Source organism: Fistularia commersonii, chromosome 18, assembly GCF_037954325.1.
Source record: "Fistularia commersonii isolate RoL2024-O1a breed Wild chromosome 18, RoL_Fcom_v1.0, whole genome shotgun sequence".
In the NCBI taxonomy this organism is placed as follows: domain Eukaryota; kingdom Metazoa; phylum Chordata; class Actinopteri; order Syngnathiformes; family Fistulariidae; genus Fistularia; species Fistularia commersonii.
Genome location: NC_141301.1, coordinates 12,459,929 through 12,487,607, shown reverse-complemented (window position 1 = coordinate 12,487,607; position 27,679 = coordinate 12,459,929). Strand labels below are relative to the sequence as shown.

Here is a 27,679-nt window from a genome sequence, read left to right as displayed (position 1 = left end):
CATACATACAACCATTCACCCTCACATTCACACGTCCAATAGAGACACACCCATTTACTAGTCTGGGTTTAAGGTCTGCAATGAACCTACAACATGGGTTTGGACTCCCAGATGAATTATTATTATTATTATTATTATTATCGTCATCACCATTAATTTAATATTATTGTCAATATTATTATTTGTTGTTATTTTATTATCATCATAGTCAGCAATTTATTATTATTATTGTTATCATTATTATTATCATTATTATTATTATTATTATTGTTATCATCATCACCATTAATTTAATATTATTGTCAATATTATTATTTGTTATTATTTTATCATCATCATAGTCAGCAATCTATCATTATCATTATTATTATTATTATTGTTATCATCATCACCATTAATTTAATATTATTGTCATTATTATTGTTTGTTGTTATTTTATCATCATCATAGTCAGCAATTTATCATTATCATTATTGTTATTATTGTTATTATTGTTCAACAAATAACAATGTTGCGAAAATAAAGAGCATACCTGAAGATTTGCTTGAGCAGTTTGACCTGGTTGTCCGGGTATTTCTTGGCATTCTTCTCCTCCAGAAATGCTCTGGCATAAGCCATAGGCCCTGCGTTCACCTGCCAGGGACAAAAAAAAAAAAAAAAAATTGTTATATGTATATATTTTTTTTATGATCGAATTAGGGTCCTCGCCATACTGACCTTGACGCTGACGCTCCCCTGCAGCTTCAGCTGCAGTCGGATCATGTCCACCTCCTCCATGCTGCAGAGCTGGTTGAGCTCGGAGACTTTACGCGACATCTCGTCGATGGCCACCTCGATGGGGTTCATCTCTGTGCTCTGCTGCTCCACCACCTGGATACGCTTTTTCAAGTAGGGGAAGCTGGAACTCGCTTAGAGAGAGCAAAAAAAAAAAAAGATACAAATTTTAATCGCCATTTTGATAAAACCTGGAAATTTTAGTGGGGACGAAGAAATGGGGCTCACTGGTTAATATGGTGCGTCGCTTGCACTGCTCCTCCACGTCGCCGTGCTTCTTCCCCGACCGAGTGAACGGCGTCTCGAACACAAAGCGGTTGATGTTGTGGTGGCCTTCGAAGTCCGTTTTCTTGTCCTGTTGCTCCTTCTCGTCGAAGTAGGGCACCACGTAGGTCACCTGGACGTAGGCGAATTTGGGGTCCAGGTCCTTTGGATTCACCTGCCGACATAAAACGGGTGACGGCGGGAAATGCTGGCGCGAAAACGGCGGCGGGTCGCCGGGGAATTACGTAGCCTGGTTTACCTTGTTGGAATCCTGGATCATCTTGACGTTATCCGCCCCGAATTTGTCGGAGTAGAGTTTGAGCAACCGTTGCGAGATCTCCGACAGCCCCGTCAGCTTCGGTTCCTTGTAGATGAACTCCTTGCTCTCCTCCTCCTCGAAGAACCCCTGCCACACACACACACACACACACACACACACACACACACACACACACACACACACACACACACACACACACACACTAGAATAAGCAACGTGCAAGTGTAACACGACGCCGTCACGATATATCGGACGCATGCATTCCTCTGTGGCTTCGGAAAGTAAAGAATATAAGGGTATTTGATTGTAATCAATTATTTTTAAGTTAGTAATTAATCAATAAATACAATTTAATCAATTATAATTTTTTTTTTTTTTGCAATTATAAGTTTGAAGATTATGGTGATTTTGTGATATTTAAAATAGCAAAACATGCTCAACGCCACTTGAGTTGCAGCTCTCCCAGCCCTGACGTGCAGCAAAATTCTCATTAACCAGGTAAACACTTTTAACCGGCTATTATTTTGCCCAAATATATTTTACATTGTTCAGTGAAATTTTTTTTTTTTTGTCCAGGTTGACTACTGACTGCATGCCCCTGCTATGCAACATAATAGCGTGGGTGTATTATTCAAGTTGGGCTTATTATTTCCTAAATACGAGTAGTACTCATACAGATGTTCTCAGAGAGTAACCTTCAACCCAAGGTCTTTTTTTTGTTCTGAGTTGAAAACGTTTTTTTTTGGAGCACGGGAATAAAACTGTTTTCTCCCTGGCGAAAACTGCAGCACACTACATTTTTTTTTTTTTTTTTTACGCACACATACATACATATACATATATATAGCATTACAGAGAAAAAAAAAAGCCATAGGCAGTGTAATTTTCATTTTTAAAAAGTTTTCGTGGCTCCCGGTGTTTTCTTTTCTCGTTGGGGAAACGAGTCCAAATGGCTTTTTGAGTGTTAAAAGTTGCCGACCTCCGGTTTGCATGGAGCTGTCACGGCCGGGGGAGTCGGTGTTAAGGCTACGGGCGGGAAAATGTCAAACATCGTTTAATCAAAGCACCACGGAGGGCAAAATGGTGAATGAGGTATATTATTTATCCTCTCGGGTCGGGTGGCGTCAGCTCTCCTCGTAGCTGAAGGGATGGCGGAGGGGTGTCTTCGGAAAATCGGAGATTAGAGGAGGTCAAAATGGATAACGGCAAGCTTGGAACGAACCTTTTCAAAAAGGCGTGGGGGTGGTGAGAGCAGCGAGTGTTAATCGTGTTGGTAAGAGGAGGAGGAAGAGGAGAGGTGAAGAGCTGTTAGCACACAAGGGGGGGGGGGGGGGAGCGTGGACGGTAGAAGGCATCCAAAACTTACCGCGATCTTGGTACAGATTTAACGAAAAAGAGGGGAAAGAGCAGACAGAGACATTTAGGATGCGAACTCAAGTTACGTCAAACCACCGTTTCTTCGCTCTCCCCCTTTTTTTTTCATTGGTCCAAAGAGACGGGTTTAACTTCGGAGCCCCGGCGGGGGGAATAAGACCTGGAGGACGTTTCCAGAAATGGTATGTTTTGGCGCGTCGGAGCCCTGAGCTCCCTCACCTGTCCGTAGAAGGCCACGCGGTAGTAGCGTCCGAAGAGGCGCTTCTCCGAGTTCACCACCTCCGTCACCTTCAGGTAGGAGCGGTGGATGTCGTAGTACAGCTCCGACAACCTCTGCGGGGCGGGGGAGGGGACACACGTGCACGGTCAAACCCCGCTCGTGGAGGTCTCAAACGCGGACTCGAACGCGACTCGCCTTAAAGTCCCGCCTCTTTTCGAAGACCACGATCACGGGTTTGTTGATGTCGGCGATGAGCTCGTAGCGCTCCGACTTCCACAGGTAGTCCACGCACATCTCCAGCTGCTCCACCAAGGTGTCCTGCGGAGAACCGGGGAAAGACGACAAAGCCCACAGAGAAATCAACCGATTCATCTTCCTTTCATTCATTCATGAATTATCGATACCGCTAGCGAGATAATTCATTTGATTGGGCGAAAGGCGGGAGATCGCCATTCACTCGCTCCCTCGCACGTCATATTGAGATATATCGTAAATCCCGGTAAATAAGCCGCTAGTTTTTTCACACGCTTTGAGAGGCTAATTTGTGGATTTTTATAGTGTAATCACGGTAGCTTCCTTCTGCCAACACGTCAGAGTGGACAAATGAAACAGTTTCGGCAAACCCACTCGCATTTACGATAAGTCTTAAGAGTCGGCCATTTTGCGCTTTTTCTGGGCTGTTCCACCAAGTCGCCTTCAATTTAACATCCATTTGTGAAGTTTTGCTACTCAGCGTCGCTCCGATTTGGATTCAATAATAAGTCGCTGGTTTTGTTTTGGAGTGAAAAAGCCAGAGCGACACTGACCTCCGTGTACGGCGTGTCCTGCGTTCCGGTGTCTTCCTTCATGGCGCCCTCCTCCTTGACGTTGGGACTAATGCACATAAATGCAGCCCAGCCCATGGAGAAGGACGCTGGAGGGTTGAGGTTTCAAAAAAAAAAAAAAAAATTGCAAAATCAATCAAAAAGTTATTCTTATTTTTCAGAAACAAAGTGAATCCCATACTTGAGGACATTTTCACAAAAAGACAGGATTTGTCAAAATGCCAGCGACATCCCGCGTCATTTTCGGGTGGAAAGTGATCCGATACCGTCAAAAGATTTAAACGTGTCACATTTGGAAAAAAATAAAAAAAACGCGGATCCCTGCGCGTCCCAACTCCCACCGCCAAGCGGGCCCCAGGCGCACACACTCACTGTCTTGATCTCGGGAGGTAGTTAGTAAGGAGCTACAGTTAAAGACAGGGCTTTCTTCGGGGGACACGCCGGACGTCCTGGCCTTGTCAGCTCTCCAGTAGCCTGTTTCGGTGGAAGGGGAAGGAGGAGGAGGAGGAGGTTTACACGCTTCTGGTCAAAAAAGGAGATCCGGATGCGTCGTCGTCGGTGAAACATGCACACACGGGAGCAGGCGTGCAGAGAGAAGATGGCGATGGTCTAAAGAGCGATCGGGAACGGCGGTCGGATGCAAAGCGGGATCTGCTACGCTGACAGTTGCAAGCCGGAGAGCCAGAGAGTGCGAGAGCGCGTCCGCGTCACCCGAGGCGCTCGAGAAAAAACCCCGACGACGAGGAACAAAAAAAAAAAAAAAAGCCCAGATGTTGCGATGATCGCGTGAGCCGAAAGAGAGGCCGAAAGATGAGTGTATTTGTTACATGTGGGGATGCGCACACACAGAGAAATGTCATAGCGCTACACACACACACACACACACACACACACACAAACACACAGAAGCGCGTGCCAGACAGCTTTCATAGTCGAGGAGGGTGCACGTGCGCTTACCTCTCCTCTTGAGCGATTCGGCAATCAAGGCTGAGATGTGGATGTAGCACATGGCGGCCTGAGGGTTACGGACACGCACACGTTACGGTGACGCTATTCCTTTTTGACGTTTACCAAAATATCTTTTTTTCCAGATACGGAACGTTTCTCGACCTCGGAGAGATCGCCGTTCCGCACGTGGACTTTGGCCATGCTCTCCAGCCACGTCCGGCGGAGCTCGGGGGTGCTGGCGTAGGAGTTGGCCAAGCTGTACTGCAGGTCCACCAGCATCTCGGGATCCTTCTCGTGCTCCTTCATCTGCGCCGTCGCCATCAGGACCGTCCTGATCCGCTTGGTCAGGTCTTTCACCTCGGCCGGGAACGGCGTGTTCTGTTAGAAAAGCGGCTATGAAAAACCGTAGAACTCACAAAAAAAAAAATGATTTATAAGTATGTATTGATAAAGCTCTAGCTTTGCCTTGAGTGGAGCGTCTCCGTTGGCAAAGTTATTGATGATGGCCAGGGACTGCTGGAACCTCGAGCCTCCGATACCGGCATCTGCTATCAGTTGGCTCACTGCCTTGATGACCTGGGGTGGCGAGAGTTGGCGTGGTGAGGCCTTTTTTTTTAAAAAAGAAAAAAAAAAAACCGCAAACTAGAAGGTACACGCTTCTTACAAACCTCGCGGTGAAACCAACCTGAAGATGCGAACGGACTATCGACTTGCCCTTGGTGAACTCGAAGTTCTTCCTCATGAAAAAGTAGAGCAGGGCCGCCGCCTCCGTCTGGGTGGAGCTCGATCGATGGTTGCAGCACTTGAGGATCTCGTAGCAGAGGCAGCCGCACAGGTCCGCCTTGCCCTGGAAGAACGCGCTGGGGAACTACGACGGGGAAGGAGAAACACCGGGGGGTTCGTTCGAGTCGCGAATTTGGCGGGGGCGATTTATCGAGGGTCACCTTTTGCACGAAGAGCCTGAGAGCCGCAAAGACGTGGCGGAGGGTGGCTGTTGATTGGTTGATTTGGAAGAAGAGCAAGTAGGTGTCCAGCACCTTCTTCATCAGTGCATTCTGTCCTTCATCCACCAGCAGCTGCTTCTGCAACCAGATGGGTTCAGGTCCACGGTTAGGACATTTTCAGAAGAAGAGAAGGGGCGATGGAAGATTAAAAAAACAAAACAAGAACCCTTCCTGCCACCAGGGGGCAGCAGAGCGCCATTCGGAATGACTCAGGCGCAATTTAAATGAAAAGACAAACTGGAGCTCAGACCCCGGTTGGTACACTGAGCTTCAATCGGAAGGTTGCCAGTTCTATTCCGAGCACAACAAGCCGAGCGTGCATATCTTAATGCACTCTAGATTCTGTGCATCGGAATCATGGCGGAACACGTAGCGGTTTCATGTGATCACCTTTGAAAGATGTTTTGTTTTTTCATTTCATTGGGCAAAAAGGGAAGAAATTTATCAAGAAAATTTTCCACAGACTTTCATGACGATCACAAGGTTTATAATAGTGGGCTTATTAATGAATGAACTTAGAGGGGTGACAGACAACCTCTCTTTGCTCTTTTGACAAAGCTCATAGTTAGCGCTAAGCTAGCCCCTAGTTTTACTGCCGCAGGCTTACTCTGCATGAAGGATATCCCAAAATTCTCCTCATTCCTCCACCGCGTCCCATCCTGTCAGCATCCGTGTCCCTTCTTCAGTGCTTGATAGCAACCTCAAACCTTTTCCCCATTTCACGGGTTTGCCACTTTATCTAATGCAACATTTTGCGGGGCGTCCACCGACAATAATACGAATATTGCGGCAAGCAAGCGTTTGCAATCTAACAAACGGAGTCAAGGATGTCTTGGTCGTGGGATATTTGCATTTTGGAAAAGGGTTTTTAATTCAACCACCAACAGAACGGGGCAAAACCAAGGGGGTATTTCACAACGCTAACGGTTAAACAAAAGGTGCAACCCTCCTTTATGATCATCTACGTTATGCAGGATTGCGTATTACGTCAACAACAACATTGTGCGACTATTTAAACAACAGGAAGCTCCAAAGGTTGTTGTTGCTGCAAAGTATGGTGGGGTTCCGCCGTTCAGTCTTCCCACCACACACGCTAAAATATTAGCTATTAAGCTATCAATGTATTGTTTTAGCATTTAAGTGTCTGTGTTAACAGTAGTTTAGTCATAGATCATTTGTGTCCGTTCTCCCCAAACCCTTTCTGTGTCTCTTTCCTCACACTTTCTAGCTCTCTGTCCTTCTTCTCGTTCTACCCCAACCAATCAAGGCCAAAGGTCGCCCTGTCGCCCCTCGGCGCTGTCGCGAAGTGCTCGCTAATTTAAGAGCGGGTCAAGATCTGCTCCACATAGAAAGTGTCATCAGCTGGGGTTGTGATTTAGCACCGTACACATAAAATCTGACCTGACTTAGACTGGAGATCGACACCTACCTTGTGATGGTGAACAAAGAGCTCCAGTACGTCCAACACGGTGAGCGCCACTTCGGTGGACAGGTTCGCTTCAACGTCTGTGGGACTGAGCGTGTCCCCGTCCTGGATGTTCCCGTCTGGACACGGGACAAGATTGCAGATAGCTCAATACACGACGTCTGGCTAGCTCGGCGGGAGCTCACACACGCGTGTGTTATCACATGCTACCTGTGTCCATCATCTGCAGCAGTTTGGGGTTGGTGAGGGCATTCTTGCCCCTGATGATCGGCATGGTTTGGGAGCGAGCGTGACGATGACCCTCCCCTCCTGAGGACGCCATCCTGGTGGCGAAAGCAGGCGTTAGCCGCCTTGTTTACCGTTTACGGTGTTACCCGACATCCACAAGTACATCGGTGAGTCAGACTTTCTCAATCCTGGGAAAGAGAGATTTCCACTACCTGAGCGAGCGTCCCCGTGCACCTATATCTATTGACGGAGGTCTGTTTCCGGGTGGTGTGACAGAGATATCGACAACCACAACAACAACAACAACAACACCAACAACAATAAACCCAGCAGGTATGAGGAGGAGCATGCTGAGAACAAACTTACGGCACGTGACGTGAGAACACAGAGTGGCTGCATCGATGGCGGATACACATCAAACACACAATTTTTTTTTTTTTTTTTAAACAGTGTTAACAGTGCTCATGTGGGCTTTTTAACTTTAATTCGGCGATCTGGACTTTGCCGTTAAAGGATAATGTTTACATTGAGCCGAAAGGACGGTTGCAGAAGAACGGAGATCGTTTTTTTTTTTTTTTTTTTTAAACATCATCAGTCATGGCGGCCATGTATTCCTGCGGGAAGGTGATTACCATTGTGGGAGGAGGCTTGAGGGTTGAGAGGACTGGGAGGGATGGTTAGAGACCTTCAGGGTGCCATTGGCCTGGGTGGACTGGGCCAGCTTTAGTGCCGCTGCTAGCTTCCTGTTCATGAGCCAATCACATCACAGCTATCGTTAGTTAGATTAGTTGAGACGAACAGCATTTTTGTGTCCATCGCCGTTAGTCGGTTATATCAACTGAACGCGGCGTGACATTCTGACTCGTTAGCGCAAACATCGCGCACTTTTTTTTGACCCGGTCGCGTGCTTTAGGGCGACTCGGTCATCCATTAAAACAGTTGCAAGGAGAACGGGAGAAAGTCCAATCGGATTTCGGTGTGGTGAGAGCGGCAAGAGTCAGAAAGACGGGGCGGACGGCTCACATGGGAAAGCGATATGAGCCGTCGAGCCATCTCCCAGCCAGATGGAGGGGTTAGCGGCGCAACAGAGCCGACGGCTTTCAGACCGCCATTAGTCGGATACTGCGTAAAAGCGGGGGCCGGTGTGTTGGCGGAGAGTGACGGCTTGATATTTGTATTTGCGGATGAGACTGAGTGACAAAAAATCAAAGGGACAGTTCCCACTGAATGGGAAAAGCAACAAAAATAATGGATATATAAATAAAGCCTTACCCGATATGGCGCCATAGGCAAGGAAAATCGGTGTTTTGCAAAAGAATTGAACGGCACTGTTTCTACCGTTGTCCTTTAATATAGTAAACATGTCACCCAGTTTAGATATTTCCAAATAAATACAAAAAAAAAAATCTGGAATACAATATAATTGGCCATTTGGGGGATTTAGGGAATAGGAAATACATAGTGTTTTCATTTCAGGGTGAACTGTCCCTTTAAACAAATCATCTTATAATGCCTGGATGAAGCCGGATCACAATGTTGCCGATCAACAAACAAATCAGCAGGGCCGGAGAGACCGACCCGCCTGCGGAAGCCGGTTGATATGAGCCGAGCGGAGGCAGAAAGGCGGTTAAAGATGCACAGAAAAAGCAAAACAGTTTGTTTATATACCACTTATGCAAATGCAGAGCTGATTACTTGATGGAAAAAAAAAAAAAATCAATAATTCAATCCTTTGGCAGCTGCATGCAGGACGGAGGTGCGCAGGTGGCGGCGGTCTGAGGCGTGCAATGAGGTGGAGGCGACGGCAGCAAGGTCAAACATGGACGAAACTATTCCACCATCCTTTTTACCTCATCGGTGCGGGTTTCTGGGCGAGGACGGGGTCGACAACACGACCCCCCCCCCCCCCCCCCCCGAGACAGGATCACACATCGAAATTAACCGATAACCCCTCCCTGGATTGGCTGGCTGACTGTCTCGCCGAGAGACGGCGGTGTTACAGACGAATTTTAAGTAGCTCGCGGCCCCAGACGGGCTCGGCTATGTCAAGCGAGGCTTCCAGACTGCTTTATTCTGTCAAGGATTCGGCACCAGTGACGCCGTGTGCGTCCCCCCCCCCTCGCTCCCGTAACCCCCCCCCCCCAACGCGAACCTTCGTCGGCTTACATCCCAGCAGCGTATTGCCGAGAGGGAAAATGGGGGCTAATTTAATTAGCTGGGAGGAACCAGAAGATGGAGGAGTCTCGCAGCCCCGGTGGCTCGGCTCCAGTAAAAGCGCGCGAGCACAATAGCGGCCCCCCGCCCCCCTCGATCTCGACACTTGCCAACTACGACGGCGGCGGCGGAGATATCCAGCAGCGTTTCTGCTCTCAAAAGCCAGATCCAGGAGTTTCACCCCCCCACCCCCCCACCCCCTCGCCTCTTCTTCCTTCTTGAAGCTCATCCCTGAGTGTGCGGACGCATACAGAACACATATTAGTATTTCTGTCTGACTGACTCGACTCATGCGCGCGTATGTTTATATGAATTATGGATAAGTGGGTGGAAGGGGGGGGGCGTATTCCAGAGCAGTTTGTCAGATGTGGAAAAAAAAAAAAGAGAGAGGGGGAGGGGGGGGTTACCTGGCTATATGGCGTTTTCCCAGGAACCTGAAGTGCTGCAGACACAGCCTGGGGAGAGGTCAAACGCAAAAAAGGTTTCCCTTTTAACAACCGGGGGCTCTCGACTCATGACGCACACAGGAAAACACACACTGCAACGTTCGCCCTCATTGGAATTACGGTCTGTTCTCCTCTCTCGCTCGCTGCGTCGATACTTTCATCTGTTTCCTTTCTGGCTGTCTTCTGCTTTTCCCCCCTGTTTTCATCTGGCTGCTCCCGACTGTCTGCCTCCATGTTTTTTTTTTCTATCGTATTCACCGTGTCAGTATTCCAAAATCTGTAAAATGAGTCGCAGCAAGAGAGAAGAGCCCTTACTCCAGTATGTTAAAGAAGTCTGAGATCTCCTGGTGAATGGCCCGGTGCCAGTAGGAAACCAAGACATCTGGAAACAGGCAACGCAAGAAGAGGTGTTACACACCGGGGCGGGCGTCTTTGTTTGGGAAAATAAGCAGGTCAAACAATTGCGAATAATCAGCCTTGATGAGCAACAGCAAGGAAAATATCTCAAAATTAACATTTGATGTAGCCGGAATTCAGCTAGAGGCAAAATCTGTCCAACAGGAATCTGCGTGCGGAAGTTTGCGAGCTCCAAATGTCCGCGCTCACCCTCCGAAATGGTTTTCATGATGTGCAGGAAGCACATGAGGAGGCTCCGGGTCTCCGCCTGGTCCAGCTTGTCGCAGCGGGAGCCGTAGCCGATCAGGGACTGGGGTCGGGCAAACTGAGGGACGACAGGAACAACAGGACCAGACGTGTTTACTCCCTCGAAAAAACATTACAAGGGCCGGGATTTTTAGATGAAATTGATTTGTCGATGTGCAAATAAACCCCCCAACTATTCACCACCTCATTCATTACATGCACAAAGAACCACTCATCCTGTCATTCGGATCAGAATCAGAATTGCTTTATTCGCTAAATAATTTTGCAGCTACGAGGAGTTCGCTTTGGTTGACGCTGTTAAACAGATAACATGTAACAGGCATTAAATTAGTGAAAAATAAAAGTGAGGTCAGGGCGATCATGGTTGGTCGTGCAAAGCAGTGCAAGGTCATATAAACGTCATATAAAATCATATAAACAGACATATACCGTAATTTCCGGATGATAACCTGCTACTGTTTTCACACTCTTTGAACACTGCGGCTTAAACAACGATGCGGCTAATTTATGTTTGTTTTTTTTTCGGGCTAACGAGCTTCATGCCGCTAAAACATTTAGCCTCGTCACATTGGACCAATGGAATTACCGTGAAATTCTGAGGCGTTCAATGCAAACACTGAAGAAGACCACTTTAATGGTTTTAGTGTGCAGGAAGACCAAGATAGCTGGAGACTTTTCCTTGTATTATTTATTATTAATCTTTTTCAACAGCCGTGTCACATGCACTGTTTGGAAAATAGCATTCCCGGTACAAATTTGTGGATGTTACCAGTATATGTTTCATAAAAAGTAAAAAAAAAAAAATCTGTTTGACACCTTTCTGTGTTACTATCTAATGTTCCAACATGGACACCTGCAACTTATAGACAAGTGTGTGCAGATTTATTCATTTAGCTATTTTTCGACGGTGTGGCTTATATTCTGGCGCGCCCAATAGTCAGGGAAATTACGGTAAGCATTCGCTATCATTAAAAGGTCATGCAGAGACAAAGAACCGTTCATCCTCTTAGTCACACATCATATAGAAACAACAAACATTCACCACTTCATTCACATCACATACAGAGAACCATTCATTGTTTTATTCAGAGATATTCAGATATGCTTCCACAATCTCACTACCCTTCCCCATTCACTACATCACCCACTCACGTCATGGCCTAACTCTGCTGCCTCTCCCTGTTTGACCCAGCCCGCACACATCTTGCCTATTTTTGTTATTTATTTTATTCATTGCTATTTACTTTTGTCACTCTATTTGTTTTGTTGTTTAGTTCTAGTTGTGTATTTTTCACCCTCACTCTTCCTTGATGTTGCCCATTGTCATCCCTCATGTTGTTGTCTGTTGTCTACTTATCTGCTGTCTATTTATTCATAAAATTTTTTCTTTGTCTTGCTATATCATGTCTTCTGCCTTTCTATTTATATTTACACTCATATTTTATTCCTTTTTTTTCCACATTATAACAGTTACGCTGCTGTGACAAAGGAATGTCCCCTATGCCGATCAATAAAGTTTATATTTTATTTTATCTTATCTTACCTAATATGTCATCTTTTTAATTTTAACTTTTTTAATTCCTCTTCCCTCAGCCGCAGGGAATCTTCAAATCTTTGTACTTAAGACCTTAAAACGCCTGATAGCCTTAACCTTGACACTTTATATTTTATTGTATTTCTTATTCTCCCTCCTTCCTACTATTATCTATTATTGTTATGTTTTGCTTGAAACTCTGGCACAACAATTTCCTTCAGGATAAATAAAGTTGTTCTTATCTTATCTTATCTTATCTTATCTTATCTATAAGAATGCTGTTAACGTCTTATATCATATCAATATAAACAACCACTCATTCGCACATCATATATACACACAACCATCCACTGATATTCAAACTTTTGGACAATTTAGGGTCTCCAATGAACCTCCTGCATGTTTTTGGACTTTAGGAGGAAACAGGAGAACCTGGAGGGAACCCAGATTCATTCATTCATTCATTCATTCATTCTCATACAGAGACATACAATCATTTACAACCTCCTCCGTGTTTTTGACTGTAGGAGGAAACAGGAGAACCTGGAGGAAACCCACTCATCATATGAACAGCTGGAACGCTCACCCATCCGCCTCCTCACCTTCTCGCATCCGTCCATCTTTTCACTGTTCCTGTCGCTGTTGCAAGGGTTGGAGTCCACGCTGATCAGCGAGCCCCGGGAGTCGGCCTGGGTGCCCGACGCCACCGCCAAAGATGAGAAAGCTGTAGGAGGAGGAGGGACGTTAAGCGTCCTCTTTTAACACGATCGACGGAAACGCGTGGCGTCGACAGGCGCGCCCACCGGTGATGGAGTTGAGAACTTCTTTGGAAAAGGAGGCGTCCACAGAGTTGCAGTGGCGGGTCACTGCTATCGCCCCACCGGCCAACCCTACGCCCACGCTCAGGTCGTCCCGAGAGCCCTGGCGGGGGGGCACAGGCGAGGCAAAGCGGGACAGTTTAATAGTTCGGCCGGTCGGCTACGTCTCGGAAAAACGTCTCGTGACTCTCACTTGATCGCTGGAGGTGAAGTAGATGGGGAAGAGGTCCCTGAGGAAGAATCGAGGCATGTTGTCCAGGATGAGGCCGTACAGCGGCAGGTAGAGGGACGCGATTCTCGCCTGCTTTTCCTGAAAAGGATTGGATCATTCGATATATTGGAAACCCGATAATCTGCCTTTTTTTTTTTTTTGTTTTGAAATCATTATTCTTTTTTCATTATCATCATTTCCCCCCGATTCTACTCCTGGTTCATTCTTCAGGGAAAGAATCCAAAACTTTGTTGATAACCGTTGCCGACAGATACCTGACGACCGTTGGACAGATCTTTTGCAAGAACTTCAAGGTTACTTTAAGTAAGCAGAGGTTATTTCTTTTTTGGTTGATTTCTACACCAATTCTGGTTTTGTTGCCCCGAACGCTTGGTGTTAGTCACACAAGGGAGCAACAATAACGTGATTTCTCCCAGCGGCTGTGAACGTCTCGCTCTTGAAAGCCATAAATAGTGAGAAGATGAGAAGAAATCCCACCAGCGTTTTTTTGTTCCCGTGGAAACACGGCATTCGGTACCTTCGTGGCGTATCGTGCGTCCAGAGAGTGCTTGGCCATGAGGGTTTTCAGAGTGGCCAGAGCCAGGTGCCTCAGGTCCTGCTCGTCCTGCAGAGCCAAACCCAGCTCTCGTAGCAGCAGCCCGGTAAGGAAGTGCTTCCTGCAGAACTCCCCGGTCAGGTTGTATTCCGGCACCGACACTAGGGGCAGAACGGGATACAGCCACTAGCGTCAATATTATTCTCCGACATGACGGGGTGGGTGGGTTGGGGGGTCGGTTAAGCCGTTCCTGGAAGGGAAAAACCCGGGTGGCGAAAAGCTAACGCCGGGTTCGTTATTGTGACGCGTGGCGCGCTAACGTTACAAGGGGAACGATATTTACCATGAGTGCTTTGTGGCTCTGGAGATGCATGGTCTGATATGGACAGATGAAGTAAGAAAAAAAAAAGATGGCGGAGAAAACAAAAAAAGAGAGATAAAGACAGACTGTTAATAAACAAATGAGAGTGAGTGACCGCTCAATGTATGACTGCTAACACGTATACGGCGCGACCTCCGAGCTGCGGGCTCTGGATCGAGCTCCTACCTGTTATTCGAGCGGACGGCAAGGGCAGGCTGAGGGGGATGTAATGTTCGTGGTTGCACACCTCCCTCAGGAATTCAAATTTCATCTCGCACAGGACCTGCCGGACACAAGAGGGGAACGCCGGAATAACGGAAAAGTGTCGAAAAGGGCGGCGTCGGGTGATCTCGCGACCGTCGGGACGGGTATCTCCACCTTGCTGTCGGTGGAGGTGATCATGTTGATGTAGTTGCTGATCAGCTTGAAGGTGAAGCCTCTGTCCATCAGGGTGAAGCATCGCTGCGGAAAAACAGACCGAGACCACAATTTTTTTTTTATCTCTGAAGGGGTTGCGTAAGAACCGGGGTCGACTAATGAGAACCTCGCGTTGGGTCATATCGATCCCCATTGTCGCAGAAGATGCCTTTACCTTGACGAACGCGGCCACGGCTAGGTTGGCGCTGCGAGTCTCCTCCGTCAGGTCCTTGTTTTTCCAGAAGATATGCTCGGACACCGTTTCCACCAGGGTCTCCACGCGGCTCAGGTAGGATGACGGAAAGCGCTGGGGTCTTGGCAGCTGGATGTATCAGAAAGAGAGACCCGGCCCGTTTATTTTTGCGTCATTAACGACGACCCTGCAAAAATAAATCCCTCGAACCTTGACTTTGTCCGAGTCGACCAAATGCTGGGCCATGGACTTGACGATGAGTTCGAAGAAGAACCAGGAAAACTGAAAAGGGAGAGCGAGAGGAAGCGGTGCCGTTCATTTCCTGACGGTTCATCTTTGTGTAAGAACAGAGGGGAAAATGATGATTTCAAAAAATGAAATCATTTGTCGGCCCAACCTTCAGGACGTTCCTGACTGCTGCTTGCTCGTTGCTCTTCAGGTCAAAGGTCATCCCTTTGGCCAGCTCTTCGTGGACGGTTCTGAATCCGTGAGCCTCCGACTTGAACACGTACTGTGAAACGGTGGGGGGAGGGGCGATAAACAGTATCACAAAAAAGATAATGAAATCAAAAGTACGACAAAGGGAACGCGCGCACACTCGTCTTTCGCAATCTGTTACCATAGCAACAGGAGTTCCATTAGCTCTACACATCCTCTCTTTTAACCTCCCGCCATTCATCTCTGCTACAAACCTCTTCATGTTTCCCAGCGGTGCTTTCGCCACTCTTTCTCTTTTTTTTTCCCCTCTCCGATTTCCCTCTCAAACAAACGCGGCCTGTGTTTTTTTCACGATCGAGCCTCGACATCCTCGCCCGCCTCCAAATAAATCACCCACGTCTTCCTCTCCTCGACATCCCCCTCTCCCCCCTTCGCTCTCTGTGTTTGCACAGCGTTCTGGGCACGCGAAGACCCAAATATCCACACATGCAAAAACACAACGCGCCCTTCTTTTGCGCCGCCACTCCGCGCCGTCTGTTTCCGATTTTAAGAATCGTCCGCGGCATCCGACGGCCGCGTCCCGTCATACCTTGATGTAGGAATGCAGATAGTGGCCGAGGTTTTCTTCGTGGCACTTTGCGACGACGTAGACCAGCACTCTGCGGGAAACGAACAAACAGCGCTCACGCTCAGGCCTGCACTCACAAACACACACGGACACACACACACACTCGCGCGAGGTCCGCAGTGCCTCTGGCTACCTGGTGGTGGCGGTGGTGACCTCGTCGTTGTCGTTCTGAGTCAGAACCTTGAACAGCTGGTTAAAGAGCACCGGCAGGAATCTAATGATGACCGGGATTCTCTCCATGCTGAGAAGACCCTGGAGGAAGGTGGGGGACGGAGAAGGGATTAGTGGTTTTTAGGTAGAATAATTTTGTGAAAAACTTGTCTAGATTCTTATCTTCGCTGACCTTCAGGCAGTTGAGGAAGTTGGAGGTAGGAGGTAGCGAGAGGTCCAGCTCTCTCTTCTGGCACTGCTGGAAGAACCGGTTCAGGTGGGGGTCCTGGCGCGGGGAAGGAATTCCATCGGAATCGAGTAAAAAGACAGCTAAAGAGCCGAAACGATAACTTCCCTACGACGTCTGGAGACGTCCCTACATTTTAAACGTGGAGCCATAACGTGGTACTTCATGTTTATCCTCCGATTACCTATTTTTTTTTTTTTTTACAGTTCACATCCGTTTGGCTCTCCATATCGTTTTTCACTCACAAATCGATTTTGCTATCTATCGCTATCTTTTTGAGCTTCGAAAGACTTTCCAGAAAATGTCAAGAGTGATTAAAGAGTGAGATATAGGAAAGGTGTAGAAGATGGAGAGGATCAGAAGGACGGCACGTGTTAGACGTGGAGATAAAGTCAGACTCGGATGATTTGGACATTGACAGAGGAGGGATGGTGAAGATCTGGGAAGAAACAAGGAGGGAGGAGGACGTGACGTTGCAGAGGAGAAGGTTGGATGGAGGCATGAGACTGGCTGAGCAGCTCGCGGGAACTCCCAGGAACAGAAGAAGATAAGATTTGAGTGCAATCATCATCCGCCGTGAAAGAAACATGTGGTGATTATCGCTTGATTTTGTCTAACACTTCACAAAAAGGCAAGAAGACTGACAAGAAGCAGCAGATAGTGACAGTGTGCGATATCTGCATTAGCATGAAGATCTGCTATCATCACGGGAGGTTATAACCAGGTGTTGTCGCTGTGTGGTGACGGTTACGAGCGTACAGAGATCTGTGGGCGGGATGCCACATATCTGCCGGAGTCTAAGGATTGAAAAAAAAAAAAAAAAAACGACTCCTACCTGAGTGTATACTGTGGAGACGACATTGGTCGACACTTTGAAGATGGCCTTTCCTCCGTCCACCCACTTCACGTCCGCTCCGTTCTGGAAAAGAAGCGTGAAGTTGCATGAAGAACGTCAGAGGAAAAAAAAAAAATCTTTATTGTCTTTTGCACTACGATCCTACTTTGCTGTTGCTGGCCTCTTTGATCGCTAGATACCCGGGCGGCAGGTTGCAGGACACGGAGATGTTGAACTCCTGGGATGAGAGGCGACCTTCTCTGAGGAGAGGCAGCCAGGCGTAGCCCACTGGAGAAGCACAAGGCAGGTTTACCGACCAGTGGACACGGAAAAAACCTCCGCGAGGTGTGTGTGTGATTCCAGAACAGCGGTTGGCAAACTAAGTTTTATCGTTTTTTTCGCTTGCAAGTTTTTGCTGCTGCCCGTGAACTGGCATTTAAAAACAGATCCTCCGCCCGCCACTAGATAGCTAAGTGAAAATCATGGAAAAACATGGGCTTGTTGTGAGTTTGTCAACTCGTCCACCAAATTTGGTGCAGCAGATGGCGGGAATGTCAATGCCAGTCGGGGACGGTTTAATTATTTTAAAACCAGGGATGGAATTCACTCTGTCCTTAAATTATGTTTAGCAATAAAGTGCAGTACAATGTGCAAATTAAATTTTGCAATACATTGCAGCATTAAGTGTATTGCGAATTAGTTAAGTGAAGCAATAGAGCACAAACTTCCCCGGCCTCCTCCACCTTCAAGATAAATACACTCAAAAAAACAAATTATTTCTTTAGACTCCCCTTATATATATATGAATGATTTATTATTTACGAAATATATTTATCTAATTTAAAAACACAAATAAAAACAGGGGGCTGGAATGGGTTAATAGCGTCTCAATTCATTTTAATGGTGAACTTTAATTTCAGCAAATTGAATTATGAGCTTGGTCACGGCAGGTATTAAACTTGTAAATCAAGGTATTATTAATCTTAATTTCAGTACCGCTAGATGATGCACCACATTACAGTGGGCTTTTTTTTAATGCTAGTGTCCTCCATCTTTTCTCGACCTGAGCTCAAATGTGCGACACCCCACGCCACAAAAAGGACAAAAAGGCAGAAAATGGACAAGTTTCGGGCTAAACGTGGCCCTGCAGCTCACCCGGCGTCTCCAGGGACTCCTTCCTCTTTGCATTGGTCTTGGCGTTAATGTCACAAGTGACGTGATAGAAGGAGAAGAGAAGATGGTGCTTTTCGTGGAGCTGGGTAGGCAGCTCAATCTTCACCTGTCGAGGGAAACGTCTGGTGTTCATGCAATTTAAAAAAATAGCGCGAGCCGCTAACGTTGCATCTCGACGCATCGTACTTACTTCGTCGTAGAAGTCGGGGTTCTGAGAATGATGCAGGACGTTGGAACAGGCGGCCGTGGTGAAGACCGGTCCTCCCGGCTTACCGTAGATACACTGGAGAAGAACAGGAGAGGAAAAGGTCCTTGATGCGGCGGATGGATCGGTGAGAAATCTGGCGCTAGGCGTAGGATTACCTTTAGAGGTTTGGCGGCGTCGTCGTCCGAGCTTCGGAATTCCACGTACACCGCGATGTTGCGAGCCTGGGAAGGAACATCAACGACCGCGGTGAGAACAAAATCGCAAGACGTTTGTGAAAACACAGGAAAATAGGAGCGGAGGTTGCACGCCTGACCTTGGCGAAGCTCTTCTGGCTATCGTATTTGAGGTGCTTTGGGTACACGTAGATGTGATTCTTGTAGACGCGGTGCGGCTGGGTGAACTTGGTGGCGTCCTGCACGAACTCCTCCACTTCCACCGTAGGCTGGTGCTTGGCCAGCTCTTCGAAGGGCCTCACCGGCACGTGCGAGGATGTGACGCAATCTGGGGAGGTCAGAAAGAGGGGTCACAGATGCGGGATGGAGGGAGGAATCAGGAGTGACTAATGAACGGCCATACTGGGATGCTCCAATGGAACGTAGTCCACTGCGATGTCCAGTAAGCCCGGGATGGTCTGCAGCTTGCTGGTCTTCTCAGCCCTGCAGGTGAAAAACAAGATGGAAGGGGCATTTTTAACCTCAGAGACGTCCCACTTTCCTAGAAAATAGCAAAATTATTCCTACCTTCTGTATTCGGACACCAGCTTAATCAGGTCATCGGTGGAAATCTTGTTGCTCTCCTGCTTGAAGAGAGGCGAGAAACGGGACTCCCGGTCCAGCGCTCCGTTGTTGTCCTTGAAGAGCGATCTGTTAGAAACGGAGAGCGAGGTGAGGCTAAAATCCCCGGGGTTCCAAAAAACCCGACCAAATAAAAACTAAGAAATAACTCCAACCTGACAGACCAGGCGAAGGGCATCCTGTACTTCCCCAGTTTGCTGCAGAACTGTTTGTTGGATTTCAAAATTTTCTGGACCGTCTGCACACCAAAACAGTGACAGGGTAGGAATGTGGAAGCTGTTTTTTATTATCCGGCAGGATGTGATCAGTCCTAGACATTTCGCGGGTCTAGACGAACTGCGTTTGACAATCAAAGAGCTTTTTAATGCTGCGGCTGCTTTCGGTTTCAAATTGAGACCACATTAAATGCCACCGATGAGGACATGCCGCTGGCGGCAGGGACGTACCCATGACCTTACGGGAAACTGCGCTGCAAATGTCACGCTTGTCATTTATTAGACGAGATGAAACCATTTCCACACCAAACGCCCCCGAATCGACCACCTCAGCCAACTCCCCGGCCTCGACCCGAGCGATAAACTGTGAAAAAGTTGCTCTCTGCATTCGTTTGTGGCGGCAACGGAAATTCAGAGCAGCGACTTTTGCGGCGACGACAACGCCCCCTCTCACCTTGCTGGAGTCGGTGTTTTTAATGTAAGGTTCGGCTCCGCAAGTGATGTTTCCCATCAGCACCTTTTCCACTCGGGCCACCATCACTATGTCGGTGTGGGGGTTGGTCACTGAGAAAATTGCCTGAATGAATGCAAAGGGGAAAAAACATGAATTTATTCATCATCTATACTGCTTATCCTGTGCTGCGCTGAGGGTTGCCTAGCAGTCATTGGGCGAGAATTGGGTTCACCCTGGACCGTTGGATAACAGGGCCACATATACAAAAGTTCTAACCATTCATTCTCTCATTCACGTCATTTCGAGACATACAATTCACTCACTCATTCAAATTTCATATACAGATATACAACCATTCACCCTTTCATTCACGGGTCATAAAAACATACAAATATTCATTCTCTCATTCACATTTCATATATAGATATGCAACCATTCACCCTTTCATTCACAACTTATATAGAGACAAATAATCATTCACTGTCTCATTCACTTTATATAGATGTAAAGTATTCACTCTCTCATACGTCATAGACATACAGCCATTCGTCGTTTCATTCACAGGTCATAAAAACATACAAATATTCATTCTCTCATTCACATTTCATATATAGATATGCAACCATTCACCCTTTCATTCACAACTTATATAGAGACAAATAATCATTCACTGTCTCATTCACTTTATATAGATGTAAAGTATTCACTCTCTCATACGTCATAGACATACAGCCATTCGTCGTTTCATTCACAGGTCATATAGACAAACATTCACTCTCTCATTCACATGTCATATAGCGAGTACAACCATTCGGCGTCTCACTCAAAAGTTATATAGAAATAGAAAATCATTCACTCTCTCATTCCCCTCATATAGACGTAAACCACTCATCCGTGAGTGAATGGTTCCCTACCCTGTCATTCACACATTGTATAGATATAACCATTTCCCCTTCAAGTGACCCGGCATAGATGTTAAACCATTCATTGACTCGTTCACATATAGGGACATCCAACTAATCACCCTCTCATTCACACAGCTGAGCAATTTAGGGTCTCCAATAAACCTCCTGCATGTTTTTGGTCTGTGGGAGGGAAGCGGAGAACCTAAGAAAATCAGTGTCACACGTAATAACTAATGATAATCAACGATACGAACATCTGTAGAACATCTGGTACCTGCTTCGGAAAGCACAGCCATTGCTCCAGCTCCTGACTGAGATTGCAATCTCCCGCTTTCTTTTCAGCGGGAGAGGACAGGCCGTTCTCCTGACCTTTGACCCCCGGACCCGGACTGCCCGTCCCGTTGCCGACCCCCCCGAGCATCTGACGCACCGCCTCGTGGTTCAGGTCTACGTGAAAGTCCGCAGACACCTTTCTCCCTTCTCGCGCATCCAGCAGCGCCAGTGACACGAAGAAGGGCTCGATCTGGGGGCGCACGTCGAAAACAGGTCATCCTTTTACATTTTTTGGATGAAATAACATCAAAAATAACACCGAACAACACGAGAGACGCTGATCCTCACATTGGTGACGGGCTCCGTCTCGCTCTCGCTGATGCAGCCCTGCAGCATGAAAATCAGAGACCGGCAAGTGATCATGATCCGTCGGCCGAGCTTCTCCTCGAAAGGACGCACGGCGGCGTTTTCAGCGGATGAGTGCTCCGTGCGCGGACTCCTCAGAACCTGCGTCCCACAAACACACACTGCGTTAACCTGACGCCAACCTATTTCTAGGGTTTCAATTACACATATACATACGGGTGTGTCGGGGTCCAATGAGAAGAGGTTTAACCGCTCCTCCCTCCTGGCTGAGCGAATCCCCTCGTCCGTCTCAGAGATGTACTGCAAGAGGTTACAGACGCACAAAAGACAAAAGCACACAAAGAGTGTTTTTCAAGACGCAAGGTTTGAGTTGCGTTTTTGAGATGAGATGATGAGAAGAGATGTATTGTAATGATCCTCGTGATTTGGGAAATTATTTCACAACAGCAGCAATTCATACAAGGACAAGACAAGCTTAAAATACTTGTAAAAAAATTAATAAAATAAATAATAAATAATAAACTCTGAGGTGTAAAAGTATAGAGTTTAATCTATAAAAATTGTCTCTCGTATTTACTAATATACAATAATAATAAGAATAACAATAATGATAATAATAATAATACATCGGATTTGTATAGCGCTTTTCATTGTACTCAAAGACGCTAATAATAAGTAAATAATAAATCATAATCATATATAATATTAATATCATATAAAATAATAAATAATAAGCAAAGTGGCAATGTGAAGTAGCACAGTAACTGATTAAAATGGGTTATTGCACAGGGTTATGATTCAAAATTCAAAGTGTTTATTGTCACATGCACAGCGTAGACGTGTTTCCCTGTTTCTACACTGTGCACGTGACAATAAACGTTATGGCATGACGTAGGAAAGATTTCCTGTATCTTTCCGTTCGACAGCGGGGCTTTAATAGTCTGTTGGAGAAGCCGCTCCGTCGTCTATCCGGCGTGAGGTGGAGGGGCCGGTCAGGGTGGACGGACAGTTTCTTAAGTGAAATCAACATGACATGTAATTTGGGGGGGTTTATGTTTATTAATCTGTCAGGATCGTGGGAGGGTGCAGAACCCTAACCCCCAAGCGGGGTTCACCCTGGAACGGTTGCTAGTCCATCACGGCAGTTTCTTATTTTTTTGGTGTTTTTTTTTGCTGGTGGTGAATGACCCACACTCGTAGAGCTCTTTAATCACCTCCCGATCGGCAAAACCGAGTTTTTTTGGAACATCTTGTGTATTTTTACTGTTACCTTGTGTGTGTGTGTGTTCCTGCCAACACTGCGCTTTGAGGTAAACAGCTGTGTTTGTACTGTGGATGATCAAAATGTAAACAACGGTTCATTGGTGTCGCCCAACCTTTGCCAACTCTGGATTAATGCCGTTCTCTGTCATCTCTTCGTTCTCCTGCAGACAGCAGTCGCTCACGGAAAGGTCAAACACATCTGGAGAGAGAAAAAGAACCCTGTCAGAACCCCATAAAGCTACTTCTGTCTTCGAAAGATACGGCCGGCTTCATTGGAGCAGCAAGAGGAAGTGGCCGAACGGCAATCCGGGAGGGAAATGTGATTCCAACCATGTCATTTATGGATGATAAAGCAGTCGAGCATCTGCGGGAGTATACCTTCAAGCAGAGGGCGGAGTTCTTCCCGAACGCTACACTGAACAAAACGGGTCATTAAAGGAAGTTAACCCGCCTGATTTAGAGGCTCGCTGAACGACCGCAGAACCATGACGGCGATTACATTAATGTCATCTCGATGATTTGTCATTGCGCGTTACCCAACGGGCAGCGGCCCCGTACCCAGGCCCTTACGGGGCTATTATGGATTTTAGTTACATGTAAAGTTTTACTTAATTGCAAGGTATGATGGGGTAAGTAAAGGGCAGTGCCTAGTTCATGTCAGATCTCACTTCCTGGTTTCTCTGTGATGGATCCAGAAGAAAAAAAAAAAAAAAAAAAAAATCACCATTACCAGTAATAACGTATTTATCTAAGTGCTGCAGTTTGACAACAGCGAGAAAAAGGTTATTATTTATGAATGTGATGGAAATGATGGATGTGTGCTTTACGGTCCCCTTCCTCCGCTAATAGCTAATGCGAAATCCGTCCACTTGGCACTTTTCAAACATATTTCATGTCGGGAAACCGGAACCGAGGCTCACCCTGGCGATGGTCGGAGAGGTCCAGACTCTTGCGGTCCGGAGTTGGCCCGTCGTGAGGGCTGATCTGCAGGATGCGGGTCAGCGTGCTAATCCAGTCCTCCATGTCCTGCTCGCTCTCTGCGGCCAGCACAAAGTACGTTACCTCGTTCATCTTCAGCTCAAAGGCGTGCTTCCTGAGCCGGTTATTCTTCGGGGGGGAGAATCAGAGTACGACGTGTTACAGGCACAAAAAAAAAAAAACAGGAGCTCGATATGTAATCTAGTCATCAAATGGCATGGCAGTAGCATTATCTATTTTCCGGGATGGACAACCTGTCTAAGTGCAGTTAGACAACTGTAATTTCAAGGAAGGACAATTTAGGGTCTCCAATGAACTCCACTTTTTTTTTTTTTTTTCTTTTTTGGTGGAAACCCTCGTAGACACGGAGAGAACACACAGAAAGGGCCCCTGTAGGGAAGTGAACCAGAGACCTTCTTGTTGTGCAGTGGAAGCGCTTAACAGTGTGCAACAGTGCGACCCCTTATCTTATTAAAATGTGCCATCCCTGTATGGATATCTATACAGCTTGAAATAATATGTGAGGTTAATAGAGATATTCTGTATAACTCAGGGGTCGGCGAACCACAACACTAGAGCCCACATGCAGCTCCCTGCAGCTTTTGATAATAATAGTATTTAATTCAAATGTATTTTATTTCAGTTCCTTCATTTTTGAAATGTAATTTTAAATTTGAAGATTATGGGGATATTGTAAAATCTAAATTAAACGTGTTAGAATATTTTTGTCGCTCTTTCCGCACACGCCAGTAAAAGGATGACAGCACACAGAGAGAGGACGGCATTTTTGGTTTGCTGCCGGTGGATAATTTAAGTTTGGCTTTTTTTATCTTTTTCATAAATCCAAGGACTCAAATAGACATTGAGTATTTTTCTTAAAAGTAACCTTCAACCCAATGCCAAAATGTTCCGTTGCATGCAGAAATGTAATTTCATTTTCTCTGCACTTGTTCATTGATTTAAAAAATAGAACCATAATTAAATACATAAACAAACAAACAAATAAATAAAAATAATAAATAATAATTTAAAAAAAAATAAAACACATATTTTGTTTATATGTAGCATATTGGCAAAATAATAAAACAGCGTTATATGCCGTGTGAATTCATTTTAAATTTCAAAAGGATTGTGTGGCTCCCGGTGTTTTCTTTACTTTGGGGGAAACCGGTCCAAATGACTCTTTGTACAGTAAAAATTGACGACCCCTCGTATAACTGCTTTTAAATGTAATATTATAAAAACACAGGTTATTTATACTTATCGGGGATTTAATGCTAAAGTCAACACGAGAAATGAATTCGGCAGTCTGAGATAAGCCGCTCTCGGACCCACCTGCACCACACCGGTGCACGAGTCCAGGAAGATGCAGCCTTTGGGCTCCTTGGAGATCTTTTCATCTTTGTAGAAGTTCATGATGTAGGAGTTATCTGTCAGCTGGGTCAGCTGAAAGTACCTCCTCTTGAATGACTTGAACGTGCAAAGAGGAGACAAAGCCACAAATTTATAACTTAATTTCAAAAATTCAAGGGTGGAAGTGTGTGCAAAGCCAGGAAATACATAGGAAAAAAAAAAAAAACGGAGTAGGTAGAGGATCTGAAAATGAGGCATTTCCTCACCCGCACAGTGATGCTATTGTTGACGGTGCTGTTAAAGTTCCCTTTGTACAGCCAGCCCGAGCGAAACACGCCGATCCCTCCGCCTCCTCCACCTCCGCCTCCACCTCCTCCTCCTCCTCCCCCTCCTCCCCCGCCTCCTCCACCCCCTTTGGACGAAGACAGGGAGGTGGTGTCCTGCGGAAAAAAAAAAAAAAAAAAAAAACGAAATATATGGATACATTAGCGAGGCTTTCGTCCCTTTTGGAAACATCCAAAAGCCGATCGATAGGACGGAGCCTTTCCAGACGAAATCCGTCCGATCGCGGCCATTAGTCGGCCGGGTTACGCTCGTACATAACATCCGACTGTCCCGTAACAAGCCAGCTACTCCTGCAGAGTATATTTTAACAGCTTTAAGGCGACCGTAAACTAATTTGAACATGATGCTCAGGATGTAGGCAGCGGGTCATTGATTGGCTCTGAAAAGCATTTGCCGGGAGGCGGCCATTACTGACCTCATCCTTGTCCATGTCCTCGTAGTCGATCTCAAAGGAGTGGGACGGGAGCTTCTCTGCCTTGTACATTTTCCTAATCAGAAAAAAAGACCGGGGAGAGGTTGAGAGAAGATTATAAGAAATTGAAAAAAAAAAAAAAAAAGAGAAAACTTGTACACAGAGAAAGAGATTTCAGTAATTCAATTTGCACAATCTGACGACTGCAATCGTCGGCAATAGACGGGCCCGACTCCGTCCTGCCCCAGCGGTCTGGGAGGCCGGCCAGTCTTTGTGTGTGTGAGTCACCAATGAGATGTCTTGTGTGTGTGTGTGTGTGTGTGTGTGTGTGTGTGTGTGTGTGTGTGTGCTGCAGACAGCCAGGCTGCAGGCTGCAGGCCGCCGAGGACACACTGGGGAACACCCTTTGCAAAAAGTCCCAAAAAACAGCTCTGTCGGGTGCTGACGCTACACAACAGATTCCCGCTATATGCTAATTTATATCTCTTCAACTTGTTTTCGAAACCCCCGATCGTACCCTTGCGGGTGTTTTCCACCGGGAGGATAAGTCACGCTCATGCTGCCGCGCCGTCGGCTAGAAAAGCTCCCCAGTTTGTCCGGGTCTTACTGTAAAACCACTTCCTGGATGTGAGTGCATAGGTCATGTGAACTGACGGAAAGCATACAGTGAGAACCCAAGGGGGGCAGAAAGAGAACATTCCTGTGGCGGAGAACACTGACCACACGGCTGTTCTGGGGTCAAACCCCCACCCCCGGGACGGACGCAGTCCCGGCTATTCCACCGACTGCATGACAAACACTGTAATTTAAATAAGTGACTGACAGGCTACATTGAAATAGCCCCCAAAACACTGGACTCTGACAACATATTGCACCATTTGCACGATTACCATTTTTGCTCAGTTACAGTAAAGTCCATCATGCTGCTACTGTATTATATACTTTTTTATGCTTTTCAAACTGCTTTATTTATCACCTGCTCTGGTATTACTTAAGGTCTGGTTTTTGCACTACATGCCTGCTGCGTCTCTCTATAGTCAAATGACTTATATTGATACATTTCAGGTTTTTATGCTGTTAACTCTATAATCCTTTCACCTCAGCTTTGGTAGATTGTATCTGCGTGCACTTTATACTCTATAGTTTAAAGTTTGTTTATTTATTGTGCACTTTACTGTTAAGGTGCACTTTATTATCATTCTGTTAATCTCACGTCACCGTGGGAAAGTCGAGAAACGTCTTCTCGATTCCTCTGTATGTCTTGTACATGTGGAGAAATTGAAAATAAAGTTGATTTTAACATTTGGATGAGGAGGCCGGGGAGTTTATGTTTATTTATGTTTGAGCGGAATATCCTCCTCTGCCACTCAACGCCAACCGCAATGATGACGTGGGAAAAAGCGATCGTTAATTTGTCCGGCGGTCCAACTCTTGAGCCATCGAGTGAGAACGTAAGAGACGGCGAATCCGTTAAAAACGAAATCCTTGTCCAAAAGATGAACGCCGACCTCTGACCCGTCCCCTGTGCCGCGCTCACCTCGGCAGCTGGCGGTAGTCTCCGGCATAGTCGTCGTACTTGAACTGGACCACGTTTAAATCGGAGTTGTAATACTTGCAGGCCTGTTTGGCAGGGAGAGAATGCATGTTATGTGAAAATGCGGTGAAATATTCATATGCAAGAGCCTATGTTTGCTCGAAACGTCATGCGAGAATAGGTTTTCTGTATGATATGTTCAATAAATTATCTTTATTTTTGGAGCACTTTTGGTGAGCAGATTTTTTTAAAACCTCAACACGGTCTACGTTTTTGATCCATCACCCGTCCCTTACTGGGCAGCGGATGTGCATGTTTTTTTCTAGCTGATTATAAACGAGCAGCCCGATCAA

General features: G+C 46.4%; 1 protein-coding gene across 7 annotated transcripts in view; it reads right to left on the bottom strand.

The window, feature by feature from the left end:
• Positions 1-27,679, bottom strand: part of dock10 (dedicator of cytokinesis 10) — a 40,769-nt gene that overhangs the window by 1,796 nt on the left and 11,294 nt on the right. The window contains exons 4-54 of one of the 7 annotated variants that reach the window (XM_086164804.1): positions 27,330-27,412; positions 25,796-25,868; positions 25,302-25,475; positions 25,018-25,152; positions 23,625-23,811; positions 22,818-22,903; positions 21,658-21,741; positions 21,424-21,582; positions 21,077-21,325; positions 19,898-20,020; positions 19,384-19,466; positions 19,175-19,297; positions 19,011-19,090; positions 18,748-18,935; positions 18,590-18,655; positions 18,417-18,509; positions 18,209-18,332; positions 17,220-17,341; positions 17,054-17,137; positions 16,165-16,257; positions 15,955-16,073; positions 15,783-15,852; positions 15,153-15,266; positions 14,966-15,037; positions 14,738-14,884; positions 14,524-14,607; positions 14,332-14,428; positions 14,128-14,160; positions 13,767-13,945; positions 13,211-13,327; positions 13,003-13,120; positions 12,802-12,923; positions 10,609-10,723; positions 10,318-10,384; positions 9,964-10,011; positions 7,975-8,085; positions 7,325-7,437; positions 7,118-7,233; positions 5,629-5,766; positions 5,370-5,552; positions 5,150-5,260; positions 4,847-5,062; positions 4,694-4,751; positions 4,109-4,210; positions 3,719-3,825; positions 3,108-3,230; positions 2,912-3,025; positions 1,298-1,444; positions 1,003-1,213; positions 718-908; positions 533-633 (exon numbers count right to left, since the gene is read on the bottom strand). In XM_086164804.1, coding sequence (XP_086020930.1) covers positions 533-633; positions 718-908; positions 1,003-1,213; positions 1,298-1,444; positions 2,912-3,025; positions 3,108-3,230; positions 3,719-3,825; positions 4,109-4,210; positions 4,694-4,751; positions 4,847-5,062; positions 5,150-5,260; positions 5,370-5,552; positions 5,629-5,766; positions 7,118-7,233; positions 7,325-7,437; positions 7,975-8,085; positions 9,964-10,011; positions 10,318-10,384; positions 10,609-10,723; positions 12,802-12,923; positions 13,003-13,120; positions 13,211-13,327; positions 13,767-13,945; positions 14,128-14,160; positions 14,332-14,428; positions 14,524-14,607; positions 14,738-14,884; positions 14,966-15,037; positions 15,153-15,266; positions 15,783-15,852; positions 15,955-16,073; positions 16,165-16,257; positions 17,054-17,137; positions 17,220-17,341; positions 18,209-18,332; positions 18,417-18,509; positions 18,590-18,655; positions 18,748-18,935; positions 19,011-19,090; positions 19,175-19,297; positions 19,384-19,466; positions 19,898-20,020; positions 21,077-21,325; positions 21,424-21,582; positions 21,658-21,741; positions 22,818-22,903; positions 23,625-23,811; positions 25,018-25,152; positions 25,302-25,475; positions 25,796-25,868; positions 27,330-27,412 — 6,053 coding nt within the window. Of the gene's footprint in view, positions 1-532; positions 634-717; positions 909-1,002; positions 1,214-1,297; positions 1,445-2,911; positions 3,026-3,107; positions 3,231-3,718; positions 3,826-4,108; positions 4,211-4,693; positions 4,752-4,846; positions 5,063-5,149; positions 5,261-5,369; positions 5,553-5,628; positions 5,767-7,117; positions 7,234-7,324; positions 7,438-7,974; positions 8,086-9,963; positions 10,012-10,317; positions 10,385-10,608; positions 10,724-12,801; positions 12,924-13,002; positions 13,121-13,210; positions 13,328-13,766; positions 13,946-14,127; positions 14,161-14,331; positions 14,429-14,523; positions 14,608-14,737; positions 14,885-14,965; positions 15,038-15,152; positions 15,267-15,782; positions 15,853-15,954; positions 16,074-16,164; positions 16,258-17,053; positions 17,138-17,219; positions 17,342-18,208; positions 18,333-18,416; positions 18,510-18,589; positions 18,656-18,747; positions 18,936-19,010; positions 19,091-19,174; positions 19,298-19,383; positions 19,467-19,897; positions 20,021-21,076; positions 21,326-21,423; positions 21,583-21,657; positions 21,742-22,817; positions 22,904-23,624; positions 23,812-25,017; positions 25,508-25,795; positions 25,869-27,329; positions 27,413-27,679 lie in introns of those variants that run through there. The other 6 variants (XM_086164810.1, XM_086164811.1, XM_086164806.1 and 3 more) reach the window with 6 other exon arrangements.